Source organism: Kwoniella newhampshirensis, chromosome 8 (assembly GCF_039105145.1).
Source record: "Kwoniella newhampshirensis strain CBS 13917 chromosome 8, whole genome shotgun sequence".
Lineage (NCBI taxonomy): Eukaryota > Fungi > Basidiomycota > Tremellomycetes > Tremellales > Cryptococcaceae > Kwoniella > Kwoniella newhampshirensis.
The window spans coordinates 779,893-796,967 of NC_089962.1; the positions used below are offsets into that span (position 1 = coordinate 779,893).

Consider the following 17,075-nt stretch of genomic DNA (forward strand, 5'->3'; position numbering starts at 1 on the left):
ATACCTCAACTGATCACACCAGTGCCCGGCTTCACTCGATTTGGCAGACTCTTCCCCATGCCACCCTTTGCTTGTGAATTGAGCTGAGGGACCTCCACTGCCCTCACACCTATGTCTTCCAGATCCTACACAAATCTGCGCCATCCAAGATCAATGCACCCATATCGCCTACTTCCGATTCCATCATCCACGATCCACCGTTCTCATACTGTGTCGTCCTTTGCGATCCTCTCTGGTCCATCGGTCCTGCCACACAAACGACCACTTGACCAGGTCCATCCGGTCTGGTCGGTTTGAGATATTCCGCCGGGATCTCCTCTGTCATCGATGGATCGTCTAGATTGATACAATGGGCGATCTCGCCAGAGATGGAGTCATATCCGAACCGACGTCCATCTAGTAGACCTCGTTGGAAGTGTAATGGGTTACGTGTACCTGGTCGTGATGAGGGTCCGACTTCGACAATGACGTTTCGGAAGTCAAGAGCCCAATCCCAAGGAATACCTGTAGGCAAAATGCTGTCAATATTGTATAACAAAATCGCAACAAGCAGTCATCTCACCAGCTAGACCAGAGGGGACAGAAACTCCTCCAGCCGCACCGCCGTAAGGCGTCGGGGCACCGAAGGGCGTACCACCGTAAGGAGTAGGGGCACCCAGTTGCACGCCTGGTGTAGGAGCAGACAGAGTGGCACCAGGAGTCGGCGCGGCGAAGGGCGTCGGAGCAGCGAATGGAGTAGGTGCACCGTACGGTGTGGGCGCAGCATAAGGATTGGAAGGTGCTGCAGGGGTAGGAGCGCTGAGAACACCAGGTGTCGGCCCTCCATACGGAGTTGGCGCGTTGAATGTACCGTTGCCGAACTGATGAAGTGTCAGCAAAGATAGCTGAAACTTTGCCAGCAGACTCACTCGTGAGCCTCCCGCTTCCGCTCCCGCACCGTACATCGAACCTTGCGGTGCCGGCGTCTGTCCACCAGAAGGACCGGCTCTAGGCGCAGCTCCATATGTATTGGGGGTCTTTCCGCCTCCTCCTCCGTTCGCTGACCAAGCGGGTGTTCGTCCTCCATCGAAGCCATGGGCAGGTGTTTTACCACCGCTTCCAGCCCATCCAGGTGTCTTGCCGCCCGCATTACCGTAGCCAGGTGCAGGAGTCTTGCCGCCTGCACCCCATCCTGGCGCCGGTGTCCGTCCACCTGCTCCTCCGGCGTACGGGTTTGGTGTTTTGCCGGCGACATTGGCCTGCAGACACCCTGAATAAGTTCGAATTCCGAGAAGTGGTCAAACACTATTACTCACCGCATAAGGATTGGGCGTTTGTCCGAATCTCGATCCAGGTGTTCGACCACCGAATTGCCCGGGAGTTTGGCCACCCTGAGGAAAGTCAGCAATGTCTAACATGGCTGCATTCACCACACTTACAGCCGCAGGATCCATGGGTGCTCCGCTATATGGGTTGACATCGTATCCGCCGACCCCAGGTCGACCGCCGGCATACGGGCCGCCAAACTCGAGAGGGTATGTTTGTCCCGTCTTTTGACTGTAGTCGACTGTCAGCATCGCGTCATCTGAGCACTATGTATGTTGATTCAAGCACTCACTCCTTCCTCTTCAATGAAGTCATCGCAATGGTCAGAGTCTTGTTGTTAGTCTTCAATTCCACTCTCGCGTTGTCTCCTTGAATATCTCTTATGATCCCCATCAATCCTTTGCTGGTACCCTTAGTCACCACCACGAGTGTATTGACCAATCTATTACGATTGACGTTGACAGCGGGAGGAGGCATCAAACTGGCACCGCCTGACGGCAATTGTTGATTGAGCGTAGGATTCAGCTTGCCCAAGTCGCTAGTTGCGGTTTTGGGAGTGACTGAAACCAAAGAGGCCGCTCGTGCCACGAAGACACCATGGTTCTCGGTCAGCTCGCGGTTGTGCAGGAACACAAAGAGAGATCGGAAGATGTTGATGATCTCTCCTTGTCGATTCTCCCCCTCCACTTCTTTCATGTTGTCGCCAACTTTCATGTCGTTTCCCTGTGAATCGGTAGCGACGGCGAATCGCTTGTTGTCTCTCCGTATGGTCACTTGCTCAGGGGTGACACTTCGTGATGCTCCATTTTGATCCAATACACGTAAGAGTCCACCTTCGACCTTGGTCACGACAGCGGAGGTGGTCGAGCTGCGATCGATTAGCGCGAGCCGATGCCTACAAGGTAGAGCAGCAACTCACTCGAGCATCACCATGTCATGTAAATCGTAAAGTCCCTTCTGAGCAGTCAGATTGGTCGTATCTGCGGCCTTTCTGATGTCTTTCGAGAAGACTTTGATCTGTAAACATCATGTCAGTCAGAGGTCTTGCTAATCGACAGCAGATTAAGTCACCTCTTGTTCACCCTGATCAGACATCAAGGTCACCACATCTCCCTTGACCTCCACGACCATGCCCGACAGCTCGGCGTTCTTCCCGCTCAAGACCTTTACGTGTTCACCGACCTCAAATCTCTTCCTCACACTGCGTGATTGCACTTCGATGGTTTGTCCGTGCACGTCCCCTCCAACTGCTTTAATTGCGATAATATCAGGTGTTACTGTCTCGACCGTACCATAAAGACCTGTTTGTTCGCCCTCGTACACCTCGACCTTGTCGCCAGGGAAAAGACCGGAAGCAGTGAGGTTCTTGTTGGCATCAGCGATTGCCGAAAGGTCAAAGTTGGCGGTGGACTGATCATCGCCAGAGAATCGGGAGATCTCTTCCAAAGTGGGGTTGACACTCTCGCTCTCGATAGTAGGAATCTTGACATCCTTGATGCAGAATCCGTCAATGTACTCGTCGTTCTCGAAGAAATAGCTTGACTGAGCACCCTGTCGCACACTTGAACGACCGTAAATCTTCCTGACATCGTCGTATGCGAACAGTCGGGCAGGTGGTCGGATTCCACTTGTTCCACTTTTACCGTTCGCAGCCCTCTCCTTCCTCTTTTCTCTCGGCGTCAAGTCTATACGTGGAATGAACTTGATTCCAACCACCCCACTGGTAATCTGATCCACATCGACCACTTGCGCTAAATCTCCAGCGTACTTCCCTCGCTTCATTCGGACCCACATAAAGGGTGTAAGATGTACATCCTTCTTCTTGATTTTGAGGAGGGGTGCCATTTCCTCGATAGGCACTAGAGAGACACCTCGCGACATGAAAGTACCGACGATACCGTTCAAGGCAGCGCTGACGGAAGCGGATTGTCGTGCTTCAAGGAAGATCATACCGGGAAGAGAATCTCGACAGAAGACGGAAATGACTTCGATGGGATTGGCAGAGTATTGCTGTGAGAAGACCTTTCGGAAAATGGAAGCGCAAATGGCGTGCTCTCGGCCGGTCTGAGGCGGAATGATCTTAGTAACCCAACGAGACGCCTGAAGAATATGCCAGATCCCCACTCACCTTCACAATGACCTTCCATAGACTCGGATCATTGACACCAGGCATAAGCAGTCTTTGAGGAACAGCATCGCTATCTCCGTTATATCTAGCAGCAGCCGTTCTAGCATGTCTCTCCTTCAATCTCTGCACGATATCTTGCACGTCCTCCTCCTCATTTCTACCAAAGGTCCTGTCTAGTCGTCGGTGCGCATAATCATCTTGCGTGACAGCTTCTTCGGGGGCCTCGTCGATGAACTCCGCGACTGCAGAGAGAATATCAGCTAATTCCTGGCACATCTTGGTAGCAGCGGTGGCTGACCATCTCCATAATCGTTATCCTCATCCTCCTCTTCATCTTCATCGTCTACTTCAGCTTCAACATCCAAGAACCTGAACTTCTTTTGCTTTCTCCGTCGCTGCGTTGTGTCGTCAGCTAGCAGCACTTCATCCCAGAGTTTCCATAGCTGACCTTCCTACGTCTTTCACCTGCGTCGCAACGACCGTCAGCACGTGATAGGGATTGCGTAGATACACATGGGACCCACCACCACCTTCCTCGTCTTCATCTTCATCTTCGTCCTCGTCTTCATCATCTTCGTCTTCTTCGTCAACATCCTCTTCGTCGTCTTTCTCGACATGGTGTGTCGGTTGAACCGCGACATCATCGGCGTCCTGGACAACGTGCATCAGTTGGAACTTCAAACAGACTCTGATGAACAATGCGAGCGACCTACATCTTCTTCTGAGAGGTAATAGCGAAGGTCGAGAAGCAAGGATTAGCGTTGATCATGCTACAAACAGCTCAGGAACAGGAGCTAACCATCGGGATCCACGACTCTGGGCTATAGGCAGGGTCTGAGAATCAGCTTCTGATCTGATGCAGCACAATGCAGCAGTCGACCATGCTCACCCTCTTTTTCGTGATCACTCTCCTCTCTTCAACTTCATCATCCGACTTGACATCAACTGGCGAAGAGCCTTCGTTATCCGACATTTCAGGCGGGTTTTCGGTACCTTGTCCTTTTCTTTCAGGTCTCCGGAGTTGATGCTGCTAGAGAGGAGGAGAAGAGAATGAAGATGCCAGAGGCGTTCCGATTGCGTGTGGGTATGAATATGTATATATATACGGTTGTATAGTCAGAGTGGTCGTTGTAGTTGTGGGAAGTGGTGGTTGAATGGTCGAACGGGATAAAATACGATTAATTGCGGGGCTGAATAAATGTTTGGCGCGTGTGACTTTACATCTCGAGTTGGCTGAAACAGTCAAGCAATGCATGCATTCATCATTCCAAGTGTTCATCTATTTCATCTTATAGAGCTGACACGGTATCACGATGAGCACAAGACGTGGAGATGAGAACTTCTTGGTCCATAGACGGTCCGCGTCTCTCCATCCCGCAAGCATCAAGAAAGCCGGAGCGAAAGAGAACTTGATCAACTCGACTCGGTCGGGACTTAAGGCTACCAAGGGAGTCGATGGTGCCGGTGATAGGAAGGCCTTGGGGTCAGATCCAAGCGCGTCACGGATTGACAATGAGAAGACCACCAGAACCAGTGAGATCGCATTTTGCCAAACCGTTGAAGACGAAAGCATATTGGCTTATCTCATCAACCAGTCACCAAACAAGCTACCAACACGATCTCTCGCCGTCCTGCCTTATCGACCAAACCAGTCGCTGGTCCACAACAAACCAACATCCCTACACTTCCGCTAAGATCTACCCTTGGGTCGTTCAAGGGCAGCGCAAGCAGTACGACATCAGGAGGCATCCCGTCGAGCTTGAAACAGAAGCCGAAAACACCTGCTTCGGCGAGAACTCGACTTATCGGAACACCCGCTTCTAGGGGTGGGGTGAAGAAGACGTTGAACGTTTATACTCCCGCACCGAAATCGACGTTGAGGAGCGCGCTGGTGGGAAAAGATAGAGATAGGGTGGATGATGTAGAATATATGCCTCCTTCTATCAAAGGTGGGTATCATCCTCTCGCTGTGAGACTCTCGTCGCGATTGTCGTTCTCTGTTTGACGTTGGATCCGTCGCGCTCATTGCAGAAACATCATATCAACCTCCTACATCTATGCGCGACTCGTCGAAAGAGAACGATGATTTGTTTGCGCCTACACTGACTCAACCTCCGGCTTTGGATTTGGATCTCGATTTCGATCTGAATATGGGCGGTGATGACCATTCCAGGCGTACAGGTCAGTTGGACAGAATCCATCTTACGTTGATGCCAGTTCAGCTGACATCAATTTTTTTGCAGACAAGATGAAACGGTCTCCTGGAAGATACATCTCCACCAAATCGGATTCGCTCGTCTTGGACGACAGCCCCGTCGAGGATTTCCTCTTTGACCTGTAGATTGCCATTCACACCCAGTCCCAGATTGTGCGGATATGTCTCCGCCTTAATTGTACGCTTACTTTGTGATAAAAAAGAAATATAAATCACCTTGTCTCTGCCACACTTCGTTGTAATCTCATCCATTTTATGACTGTACGCCCGTTGTACACTTCGTTCTCAACTTTGCGACACCCGACGATGTAATCGAATCATATACATGCACAGCTTGCTGTCTCTGTCTGTCTTGTTTCATCCAATATGAAAAGGCACAATGGTCCCTTTGAAAAACTGCTCAAACTTCAAAGCTTGTGATTTTGGATGCACTCCTGAGAAGATGTCTCTCCTCCGTCTCCTCGCCCTCAGACACCATGATTGGTGTCCACTTCGTCTCATCGCTATTGTCCTTCTCCTAAATGAGTCAACGCGACCCTCCTCTTCTTCTTAGGAGCCTCTTCACCTCCCGTGACACTCTCCACCTGACCTGTACCCCGCTTCAGACCTGTCTCGTCACTTGACCCTGCTCCTAGACCCATACCCAGCCCCAATTCAGCTGTAGATGTTCCACTCTCCGAGACGGTCCTGGGGAAACTGAAACCTTCCGCTTCCTCACTCGGTGTTGGTAAGATAGCATCCGCTGAGCTTGCCACACTACTCGGTGTAGGGTGCGACGCTGAAGCAGCCGGCCCCAGACCTCCAAACAGAGGAGGTACATGAGCGGTAGAGACTCCAGCACCGGTGATGCTGGATGCAGCCGAGCCTTCTCTCTCGCTGCGGTTCATGGTCGGAGCAGGAGATTGTCTTGTGACGCTGATAGCTGGAGAATGGGGGACGGGAGTGGCGGAAGCTGAAAGTGATCCATGGTGGGTATGTGAGTGGCCGTGAGTTTGAGCAATAGCTTGTAATTGTCTTTGATGTTGTTGAGTTGGGTGCACAGTACCAAGCTCCGCTATGTCGAAGACAACGATGGAGCAATAGCCATCAGAGCTTGAGAGCATCAGCGATTGACCGTCGGGTGACCTGTGATGACCGATAGTTATCAGCTTCGCTCTGAATTGTAATCACGATAGCGCAAGCTGCAACTTACCAAGCCACATCAGTGAATCCAGCGTAATGAAGGCCCTTGAAAATTGCTATGGGTCCAGCCTGCTGTGTGTCGTAGAGCAGAACAGAGTCCTGACATGCTACGGCGTATAACAGTCTGTACGGCAGAGCGAATACACTTCCCACCGATTTCTCCTTGTCCTTTTCTTTATCGTCCTTGCTGGGAGGTGGAGGTGGTGGCATGGAAAGTGAGACATGCACTGGTGCAGGATCTGTTCTATCCAACGTGATTTGCTTGGGTTCAGTCTGGGTACCTGTAGCGCTTCGCAAGTCGTAGAATACTGGTGAGAAGCGAATCGCCACACTGGCGGTCTTGTGCCCAGGGAGATGGGCGATTGGTGCTCTTGCAAGGTTGGCTCGGGAGTAGATGTATACGGTCGGTTTTCCAGCATCGACGTTCTTCGGTCGAGGAACGGACGTTGAGCCGCCACCTAGTGATGCAGATGATGGTTCAAGCCCGTCCTGTGACAGACTCCTCGTTGAAAGCATCGGCGAACCCTTGAAGATCTGGTCTTCGATTTGGCCAGCAGGCGTGAGAAGTAGACTACCATCCGGTGAGAATGTCAGTCGTCGGAAGAATCGTGTCACACCTTCTTCGCCATATAGCCGCTGCATGATGGCGGAGGTGGATGTCGGTGGTGCTCGGATGGCAGGCAGAGGTGGGATGGGAGAAGGGGATCGACCGGTACGTCCTGGGAATGCTGTCGCGCTGAGAGCAGGTGATCCAGCGGCTTGCGAGCCAGAGAAAGACGAGCGCCTTGACCCTGGTCGATTTGATGAAGCTGGTGGGTTCATAGCAGCCGGTTGTGGAGTCGACGGGACTGAGGCACTTGGCGTCGCTGGTGCGCCAGCAGCACTGGCATTGGAAAGAGCAGCTTGCAAAGCAAAAGGAGTGTGATCGGGCAGCTCAGAGGTGGTCGTAATCACCGATCCGGTTTCTGAGGTTGTTGAAGATCGGCGCACCATGTTGGGACGAGTCGTGGACGGGAAAGAAGGCGTTCGGGAGTGTCGGATTTCCATTCTGTTGGCCCTTGATACGGGGTGAACATCGGGAACGCCGTTGCGGAAGGCGAATGTGTTGACGTGAACGGATCTGAAAGAGATCAGCTTGAACTCCGGCAACGGATCATCGGGACACGCTAGCTGGTTGGCAGACTCACCTATCACTGCTTTGAGTGGCAATGTACTCGTTGAGTGGGTCCCACGATACACCTTGGACATTGTGAGTATGTTCCCTAAGAGCGAAGACACATTCACCTGTCGAAGACTGTCAGCTTCAACCATTTCGGGCACAGCAGAATGAAAGCTTACCAGTCGCTGCTTTCCATATTGTTGCTGTGTTATCTGTCGATCCGACGATGAAGAACTCTCCGTCAGGAGACCAGGAAAGATCATAGACATGTTTTGTGGTGACTCTGTAGGATTAAAACATCAGCTTGTGTCGCTCCCCCTAATAGACGGGGATCTAAGAGCTTACTGAAGCATCTTTTGCAATCGCCAGTGCTCCTTCTCTGGCACTTCGTCAGGGTTATCTCCAAAGGTCACAACGGGTCTGTCTGAGGGAACCCAAAGAATGACGTTCCCGTCTGTGCGCAAGAAATAACATTAGCACGAGCGATTCGCGAAGGACGACACGACCAATCAGGGGCACAACAGCCGGTGGTTCAATCTGCGGATTTGTGGACGTCGGAAGAGACCGACTGACAGGAAACCATCGAAGCCTAACTCACCATCACCTGCAGAAGCCAATATCTGACCATTTGGACTAAATCTCACCACGTTGACCGCAGCCGTATGTTTACTGAGTGTTGTGAGGTATTCGGCACGAGGAGGATGAGGGACGACCTCTTGGCCTGTGAGAGCTGTATGTGTGGAAGTGGAAACAGACGGGATGTTCGGGTGGATCATCCACAACTATTGAACGGCAATGTCTCGTCAGCCACTATTACGAATTGTCATTCAACCAAGATTACACCTCGTTGCCCCCCCCCCCCCTTCATCAGAGGCATAACCAGTGATATGAGATGCAAAGGCTGAGGAAGGAAAATATATGCTTACCCTGACTTTCGAGTCCCCACCCGCTGTCGCCAATCTATACTGTCTCGTGCCCGCTACCGCCTGTCCCGATGTCACTACAGCCGCTGGAGTGGTGATTGATGACGACGACGATGAGGCTTTATCCTCGTCCTCTCCTGATATGGATGCGGACAAGAATCTTTTGAGTTGAGCAGGAGGAAGGGGTTGAAAATCGCATGAATAGACGGCTTGAGTCTCGTGCCAACTAAATCAGAGAGAGAGGCGAATGTGTCAACTTCTGGACGGGATCATATGGGATAGGTAGGGGAGAATGAGGAGTGATGGGTGATGAGAAGCACAGGCGCTGAAGTGGACGATGACATACGATATTTCAAGTACCTTGGGTCTCATCTTGCCTTTCGGATTACTTCGACCAACGTCGGGTTGGATGGGAAGCGAATGTCAGATGTGAGAGCGGGGGCACCAAGAATTATACCTAGCTACCCGACTGCTTGGATACGCTACGGTATGTGACCGGCTCCGGACAGAGGAGCGGCAATGCGTGGATGGTTCGACCAAAACGTATGGTGTCGAGACGAGAAAAGGTGTGACTCCCTTTGAGAACAGTTTATCAAGTTGGATAGGGTCCAGACTTTATGGGACGGGACAACGGGTGAGCCGAAGAGATCAAAGGACAGGACGGTAATGATGTTCTCGCCAAGAGGATCGAATGGGGATGGGACAAACGAGCCTATCGGTATTCAGGCTTTCGACGAAGATTGATTCAACAGGCAAGAAGGTCAAAGAGAGAGATGTGAGTATATGTGGAACAGGAAGAGACACAGGTTGAATGGGAAAGCAAGATGTCGAGGCAGAGTGAGAGAGGAATGCGACGCGCATGAGCTCAAATTGACTTTGTGGCATCCACCCATCCATGGTTGGCTATTACCGGATCCGAAGCAGACAAATAATAGTGACTTTGGTTATCTGGACTATCCATTCAGTCTCACCATGTCTCTCGAGTTCCATATAACCCCTGACACCATCGCCATCCCCTCAAAAGACATCAACGTAATGCATGGTATATATCTGGAACATACATTGGGGGTTGGATTTCTGATTGTTGGATTGATCCTCTCCACCACCATAACAGATGATCTGCTATCCCTCAGGAGACCTACCTATCACAACTGGTACATCGCTGATCAGAACGCCAATGCAGCATTCACTTCCACACCTTTCATATCCGCATCCGCGTCACCCGTTCCAGCCCCAACAACTCCAGCTCCAGCGGCTTCTCTACTTCTCTTTCCCTTGGTAGGGATACCAGCATACTTATCCCTCATCCTCTCATACTTCAACCTTTGTTCTCTCGACACACTCGGTTGTGTCTTGACCGCTGCTTTCTCGAAGTGATCTGAAGTCACCCTGACATCCGATGAATCTCTCTCCACCCCTTGAGGCTCCATTTCCGCATCTGCTTCGAATGCTCCTACTCGTTCTAGGGCAGATCGTAGCGCCAGGGTGGCAGCTTCTCGAACTAATGCGGCTATGTCTGCTCCCGAGAAACCATCGCATTTGTCAGACATGACGGTCTCACGAATTGATGTCCAGGATGACTCGTCGATAGGCGTCCGTTTGGTGTGCGTCTTCAGGATCTCGAAGCGCTCTGATGGGGATGGAAGATCGACATAGAGGAGTTTATCAAGTCGACCAGGTCGTGCCATGGCGGGATCAATCATATCGGGTCGGTTGGTAGCACCGATCACGTAAACGGCTTTGCGAGCGTCGAGTCCATCAAGCTCAGTGAGAAGGGTGTTGACCACTCTAGCGGACGATTCGGACTGAATAAGGTGTCAGAAGTTTCAAATCTAAATACGCAGAACGCTTACCATAGAGTCGTCTCGACGGGGTACCAAAGCATCGAGCTCGTCGAAGAAAATGACACAGGGTGATGATGCTCTAGCACGGGCGAACACCTGTCTGACGGCTTTCTCGCTCTCCCCGACGTACTGTAGAACCATGATCGTCAGTCCCCATCTCGAAGTGAGCTGACCATCTCGACCCACCTTGTTCAACAGTTCGGGTCCTTTGACACTGATGAAGTTTGCACGACTCTCGTTGGCCACCGCTTTAGCTAGTAGGGTTTTTCCGCAACCAGGCGGACCCCAGAGCAGCACTCCGCTCGGCGCATCGATTCCGACCACACTGAACAGTTCCGGATGTCTGATAGGCTGGACAATTGCCATATGCAGCTCGTCCCTAGTTTGACTGAGTGCTCCGATATCTGCCCAGGATACATCGGGAATAGTAGCAAATCCTTCCCGTTTCGCTGAAGGTTGAACGATTTTCAACGCGGCAGTGAAGTCGTCCGGCGTAAGTGAAAGGGTATTGAGCTGGTCAGGAGTGAGGGGTGATGGATGGGAGATTAGAAACCGAGCAATGGAGGTTTGACGTAGATCAAGTGGGAGAGTCGAGAATGGTGGTTCATCAACGATCATCATATTTTCGACTCCGTCGGGTTCGGGGAAGTCGCGGCGTCCATCACCGATTTCTTCGAAGATACGCTTCACTGCGATGACTCCGGCTTCGGTAGTCAGAGCGGTAAGATCGGCACCAATGTATCCTGGGGTGGATTTGGCAAGAGCCCGGAAGTCGACGTTGCCGGACAGCCGAAGGTTTGAACAAAGCACACGAAGGATCCTATAGCTCATTGTGTCAGTCTATACCATAGTTAGAAGAGCTCGACGCACTCTTCACGCCCTTCTTGTGTAGGTACACCCATCTCGATCTCATGGTCAAACCTCCCTGCTCGTCTCAATGCGGGGTCAAGGGAGTCTGGTCGGTTTGTAGCACCTATAATGACAACGGGCTCTTCGGACGATGCGAGGTCTGTCGATGGGTCAGTGGTATATATCTTGATGCCATCTGTCTATACATACCGTCCATACAAGTCAACAGCTGAGCCACTATCCTTCGCTCCATCTCTCTTTGAGCCGTCTCTCTTTTTGGTGTGATTGCGTCGACTTCATCGAGGAATAATAGACATGGGGCGAGTTTCTGCGCGGAAGGAGTAAGCTAGATGGACGCGCAAGAAAACAGCCCTCAAATGCTTGACTCACCTTTGCTTCGTCAAAAGTGTCTCTCAAAGTCTTCTCCGACTCTCCCGACATTCCCGACACGATGGATGGAGCGGATACTGAGATGAATGGCAAGCCCAGTTCCTTTGGAAGAGAAGTCAGGATGGTTTCTTCTGTGATATTGAAGCGGACGATCGACTCACTCCTGCTAAACACTTGACCAATTGCGTCTTGCCTCCTCCTGGCACACCATGTAAGAGAACTCCTCTAGGTCTCGGTACACCGGTGTGTAGATATATCTCAGGATGAAGCAAGGGTAAAACCACAATCTCCATCAATTGGGTGATCTGTGTTTGCAATCCGCCCAATAAAGAAAGCTTCAGATCTGGCGGAGCATATTTGGCCGCCAGATCTTCCGGGTTGTGTCTTGGTCTCTTCCTTCGCACAGGTCCTACAGGTGTTGGAGGTCGATCATCGCCGTTTGGTGCTTGTTGTGCTGAGGCGGGAGGAGCTGTGGATGAAGACGCTTCGGCTGATAGGTCGGGAGGGGTAGACGTGGAAGGTGAATTGAGACCTATACTTCGTTTAGGTCTCTTCTTCGGGACAGAAGCGGTAGCCCATGCGGATGTTATGGACGAGTTGAGAGATGGTAGACCACTCATCGTGGGTGATGTGCGCGATTTTAAACGGAACGTCAAGTCGGAACGAAATGCATATATATTTCACAACAACTGGTTCAAAAAACAGACTTTTGATGTCCTCCACTTCTGCTCGAAGCGAGTTACGTAACTTGCAACCTTTTCACGGAATCAAATCGTGAGGTACGCGTCTAATTTCACTGATCCAGTCAACTTGGCTGATGATGAAATGATGGGATCAATGAATGAAGAGCGCGTGTTTTGACTTTCTCTGTCATCGGGAAAGTAAAAACAAGATAACTGGATCATATCTTCGTTCTCTTTCATCTCCCAATCTATACTTCCAGCGATCAACTACAGCTCTCTCTCTCTCTCTACCCTACGCACCGACCTCCCATTTACACTCGACGATTCCTCCTCGATTTGACACCTCCACGATGGTGACGCAAGAGAACGACCCTTTTGTCGGTGGCGAAGGGGAAGAGAATGACGATTTCGAGCTCATGGCTCCGCTGCTGGTAGCAAAACTCCAGGTAAGTCAGCTATTGATTTTCATTTCGTCCATGATGTTAGCTGACAGGCGTGTCTCACTGCTAGGAATCAGGCATCTCAGCACAAGACACGAAGAAGCTCGCAGACGCGGGATATCATACGGTTGAAGCGGTCGCTTTCACACCGAAGAAGACACTATGCACGATCAAGGGTATCAGCGAGCAGAAAGCGGACAAGATTCTGATGGAAGGTAAGCTATGTCACCCACGACCACTTCCTGTGTCGTAGCTTATCACATACTACAACGCAGCATGCAAGATGGTCCCGATGGGATTCACCACGGCAACGGAGATTCATTCGAGACGATCGGAGTTGGTCCATATCACTACAGGATCGACTGGATTGGACACAATTCTAGGAGGTGAGTGGAGCCGTTCGACCATGTTGCGGGCTTGAGCTGATCAGTTCTGATTTGACAGGTGGTATAGAGACTGGAGCGATCACCGAGCTGTATGGTACGTATATGTTACTCACCTTCAGATGATGGTCTGACACATTCCCACTTGCAGGCGAATTCAGAACGGGAAAATCCCAAATATGCCATACTCTAGCCGTTACCTGCCAAGTGAGTTGTCAACGTGAAGCAAGTGTCGTAGTCGCGCTGATGTTTCTGTGTACAGCTCCCAGTCTCAATGGGCGGTGGTGAGGGTAAATGCCTATACATCGACACAGAGGGTACTTTCCGACCAGTCCGAATGCTTGCTGTGGCCGAACGATTTGGGCTGAATGGAGAAGAAGTCCTCGACAATATTGCATATGCCAGAGCGTACAACGCCGATCACCAGCTTCAGTTGTTGGTGCAAGCGAGTGCCATGATGGCGGAGTCCAGGTGAGTCTAAGTGCAGCACACAGCATGTACAGCGTCATTTTGCTGACAGACCGTCGGTTCAGATTCTCCCTTCTAATTGTTGATTCGTGTACCTCACTTTACCGAACAGACTTTTCCGGTAGAGGGGAACTGTCAGCGCGTCAAATGCACTTGGCGAAATTCCTGCGGACGTTGATGAGATTGGCCGATGAAGTGAGTTATGATTATGGCAAAGACGTTCTCAGCGTTGCTGACCGTGTCTTGGCGGTTCAGTTTGGTGTAGCGGTCGTCGTCACAAATCAGGTCGTTGCCCAAGTTGACGGTGGGCAGTTTGCGGTCGCCGATGCGAAGAAACCTATGTGAGCAGCGACTTGTACTGCGAGGAGCTGTATGACTGACCGACTGTGCTATTCAGCGGAGGTAACATCATGGCACACGCATCTACGACCCGACTGAATCTTCGAAAGGGGCGAGGAACATCACGTGTCTGCAAGATTGTCGACAGTCCCTGTTTGCCAGAAGCCGAAGCTATCTTTGCCATCAAGTGGGTGCGACTTCCGAAGGCACATAGCACATTAGCTAACTCAAGAAAATCGCAGCGCGAATGGTATCGGAGATCCCGAAGAGCTGAAGGAGTAGGCGAACACGGCGTGGAATGGAGAGGGCACTGGAGGCCAGTAGCGAGCTCTATAGTTCTCGACTTGTTTGATATTCTGGGCTTTGTTTGTATCTGCTAGACGACATGCAGTGGGTCTCCAATTCGAGCTTTGCATACAGACTGAGGGGCATTCAGGTACCGCCACATTGATGACTATCGGTGAAAAAAAGGTTCCGTTCGTGTCGGGGGGTTGGGAGACGCGCTCTTGCATCTTACCACCAAACCTCATCTTCTCAGCTCTCATGTCTGATATTCTTCTCATCACTCATCTGTGGTCCTCTCTTACCACCGGATCCTAAACCCACCTTCGCTCGCTGTAGGCCTGTAGATCCCTGGTGGCTCGGTCATTGCGAAAACTTTATTCGGGAGAGTCTCCTGTCGCCTCCTAAAGCGGTACCTCTCCCCTCCATCGATAGACCGGTTTTTTCTGTCTGCTTTTGATCTGATCTTGGATACGTCATGAAACCTGTCTCTTCAATGTCACTCGGGAGAAAGTTACCGTCCGCTGGCTCTCTGCTAGTGGGAATCTTGGTTGGATTGCTCGTCGCTTCAGTGAGTTGATCTGACAGCTATGTGAATGCGAACTTTCACTGATTGTGACCATTTTTCAGCTTTTAAGACGCGGAGATGTGAGCTGATGATCTTTGGCCCTTGTCCGGATAATGAATTGGGACCATATGAGCTGACAGTCTCTCTTCATTAGTCAAATGCCGAGGCATGGCGAGGATCCGGATCCAAGAATCTGCGACCAAACGCTATCTCCGGATCATCCAGGTTGCAACGATCGCAAATCACACTCCCATCCCTCCAACAGCGTCTTCGTATCCTCCAATTGATCGGCACCCTGTCCGCTCACCACACCACGGAATGTCTTCGACATCCTCAAGACCTGTATGTCGAGCAGGCCAAAGAGCGATATGCACCGTTGATGGGGTTCAAGAGATCGTGGTCAAACTCTGGTTCTTGGCTTGGCAGACTATGGGGAGGTAGCAAAGATGCTCAACAGCTCGCTGCTGCTGGAAGCAATAACAGAGCTGCGAGGATGGACAATATCAAGAGAGATCTACAAGCGACACAACACAAATACTTCTTTGCAATCAACCTGTTCAACTCTTTCGACGTTATACCCGATATCTTTGCGACGCTTTTCCGAGCTTCAGCCATCCTGGGATACCATAACGTCTTCGTCTCCATCTATGAGAACGGTTCGAACGATCAGACCAAGGCTCTTCTTAGGATCTTCGATGCTTTGGCAAGAACCGTCGGATTGAGAATCATCATCAGGACATCCATGAGGACCAGAGGTCAATTCAACCATCGTATCGAATATCTTGCAGAAGTCCGAAACGCAGCCATGACGCCCCTCCATGAGTTGCGAGATAACGAGAATGAGGTCTTCGACTCGATCGTCTTCATGAACGATATCTTGCCTTGCGTGGACGATCTCCTGGAATTGATCTGGCAGAGTAGGAGACAGAATGCCGGCATCACCTGTGCAGCCGATTACATGTATCACGATGATATTGTGAGTTTATCTGTGAGGCGGGAGATGTGAGCGAGCTGACGATTGGTATATGAAGGGTGCTCCTGTGTTCTATGACAATTGGGTCGCTCGGGATATCAACGGTACTGCGCTTGAGAACGCTCCTTTCGAGCAGGTCTTCCATCATACCGAGTCAAACCACCGGTTCCAGCGTCATCTTCCCATCCAAGGTGAGCTGGAGCATCTACATTGAAGGGTGAAGCTCAGCGATTTACCCTTTACAGTCCAATCCTGCTGGAACGGTGTTGCCATCCTTGACCCTGCACCATTCTATGCTCCGCCCCATGTCAAGTTCAGAATGGCTCGATTGCCAGAGGGGGAATGTTCTGCCAGTGAATGTTCTTTGATCTGTAGTGAGTACTTCTGAAGCGATCATCCAGTGCGTGTCGTGCTGAACCTGCACTCGCAGATGATTACTTCAATGCCGGATACGGTCGAATTATCATGGTTCCACGTGTTAAGCTAGCCTATGACAAGGGGAGTATCCTCTCTCTTTTCTGTTTGCGAACGCTCGACTTACTCCCACACAGAAAGTATACGACATCATCCATCCTGAACGACGTAACCTCACGGCTATCCGAGGCTATAAGCGAATCGGTGGATTACCCGATGACCCCCATACCGATCCTCAGGATCGAAGTTGGTACGGCCCTCACGATAGGTTGTTCACTCAGGATGAGTATGAGGAGATGACATTCATTCCTGGACCAGAGTATGGTGAGTGTCAGCTATGATCAACTCATGTCGACTTCAGAGCTAAGCCAGGTTTTTCAGTCTGGTGTTGGGGTTGGGATGGTGCAGGTGATCTGGATGGACCAGATGTTGATCCTATCTGGGAGCACATGCAGCCCAGGTCGTACTCTGAAGAGACGATCCAGGTAAAGCATTTCAGAAACATGGCAGGGTATTAGTGATAAGAGTGA

General features: G+C 51.0%; 6 protein-coding genes across 6 annotated transcripts; 3 read left to right on the forward strand and 3 right to left on the reverse strand.

Moving 5' to 3' along the window:
• Positions 1-109: 109 nt before the first annotated feature.
• Positions 110-4,406, reverse strand: IAR55_004480 (transcription elongation factor SPT5; the record flags this gene model as incomplete). Its single annotated transcript, XM_066947579.1, has 15 exons — positions 110-504; positions 563-860; positions 909-1,238; positions 1,296-1,370; positions 1,419-1,536; positions 1,598-2,173; positions 2,225-2,322; positions 2,377-3,369; positions 3,434-3,675; positions 3,732-3,828; positions 3,882-3,898; positions 3,958-4,084; positions 4,147-4,154; positions 4,233-4,254; positions 4,323-4,406. 15 exons carry the CDS (start codon positions 4,404-4,406, stop codon positions 110-112), a joined length of 3,480 nt encoding a protein of 1,159 aa, XP_066801993.1.
• Positions 4,407-4,746: 340 nt separating this feature from the next.
• IAR55_004481 (uncharacterized protein) lies at positions 4,747-5,774 on the forward strand (the record flags this gene model as incomplete). The annotated part of the gene is made up of 4 exons (XM_066947580.1): positions 4,747-4,966; positions 5,029-5,382; positions 5,465-5,614; positions 5,677-5,774. The coding sequence occupies 4 exons, from the start codon at positions 4,747-4,749 to the stop codon at positions 5,772-5,774; spliced, it is 822 nt and encodes a 273-aa protein (XP_066801994.1).
• Positions 5,775-6,151: 377 nt separating this feature from the next.
• IAR55_004482 (uncharacterized protein) lies at positions 6,152-9,284 on the reverse strand (the record flags this gene model as incomplete). Its single annotated transcript, XM_066947581.1, has 8 exons — positions 6,152-6,773; positions 6,841-7,950; positions 8,018-8,114; positions 8,169-8,272; positions 8,335-8,443; positions 8,588-8,771; positions 8,916-9,138; positions 9,259-9,284. 8 exons carry the CDS (start codon positions 9,282-9,284, stop codon positions 6,152-6,154), a joined length of 2,475 nt encoding a protein of 824 aa, XP_066801995.1.
• A 794-nt stretch (positions 9,285-10,078) lies between these two features.
• Positions 10,079-12,615, reverse strand: IAR55_004483 (uncharacterized protein; the record flags this gene model as incomplete). Its single annotated transcript, XM_066947582.1, has 7 exons — positions 10,079-10,717; positions 10,766-10,885; positions 10,943-11,576; positions 11,627-11,765; positions 11,816-11,933; positions 11,996-12,097; positions 12,157-12,615. 7 exons carry the CDS (start codon positions 12,613-12,615, stop codon positions 10,079-10,081), a joined length of 2,211 nt encoding a protein of 736 aa, XP_066801996.1.
• Positions 12,616-13,028: 413 nt separating this feature from the next.
• IAR55_004484 (DNA repair protein RAD51) lies at positions 13,029-14,590 on the forward strand (the record flags this gene model as incomplete). Its single annotated transcript, XM_066947583.1, has 10 exons — positions 13,029-13,124; positions 13,189-13,333; positions 13,394-13,504; positions 13,563-13,598; positions 13,653-13,708; positions 13,764-13,972; positions 14,035-14,164; positions 14,225-14,310; positions 14,367-14,495; positions 14,551-14,590. The coding sequence occupies 10 exons, from the start codon at positions 13,029-13,031 to the stop codon at positions 14,588-14,590; spliced, it is 1,038 nt and encodes a 345-aa protein (XP_066801997.1).
• Positions 14,591-15,068: 478 nt separating this feature from the next.
• On the forward strand, positions 15,069-17,063 carry IAR55_004485 (uncharacterized protein; the record flags this gene model as incomplete). Its single annotated transcript, XM_066947584.1, has 8 exons — positions 15,069-15,161; positions 15,221-15,238; positions 15,313-16,134; positions 16,190-16,322; positions 16,377-16,505; positions 16,562-16,633; positions 16,687-16,869; positions 16,927-17,063. 8 exons carry the CDS (start codon positions 15,069-15,071, stop codon positions 17,061-17,063), a joined length of 1,587 nt encoding a protein of 528 aa, XP_066801998.1.
• Positions 17,064-17,075: the final 12 nt, after the last annotated feature.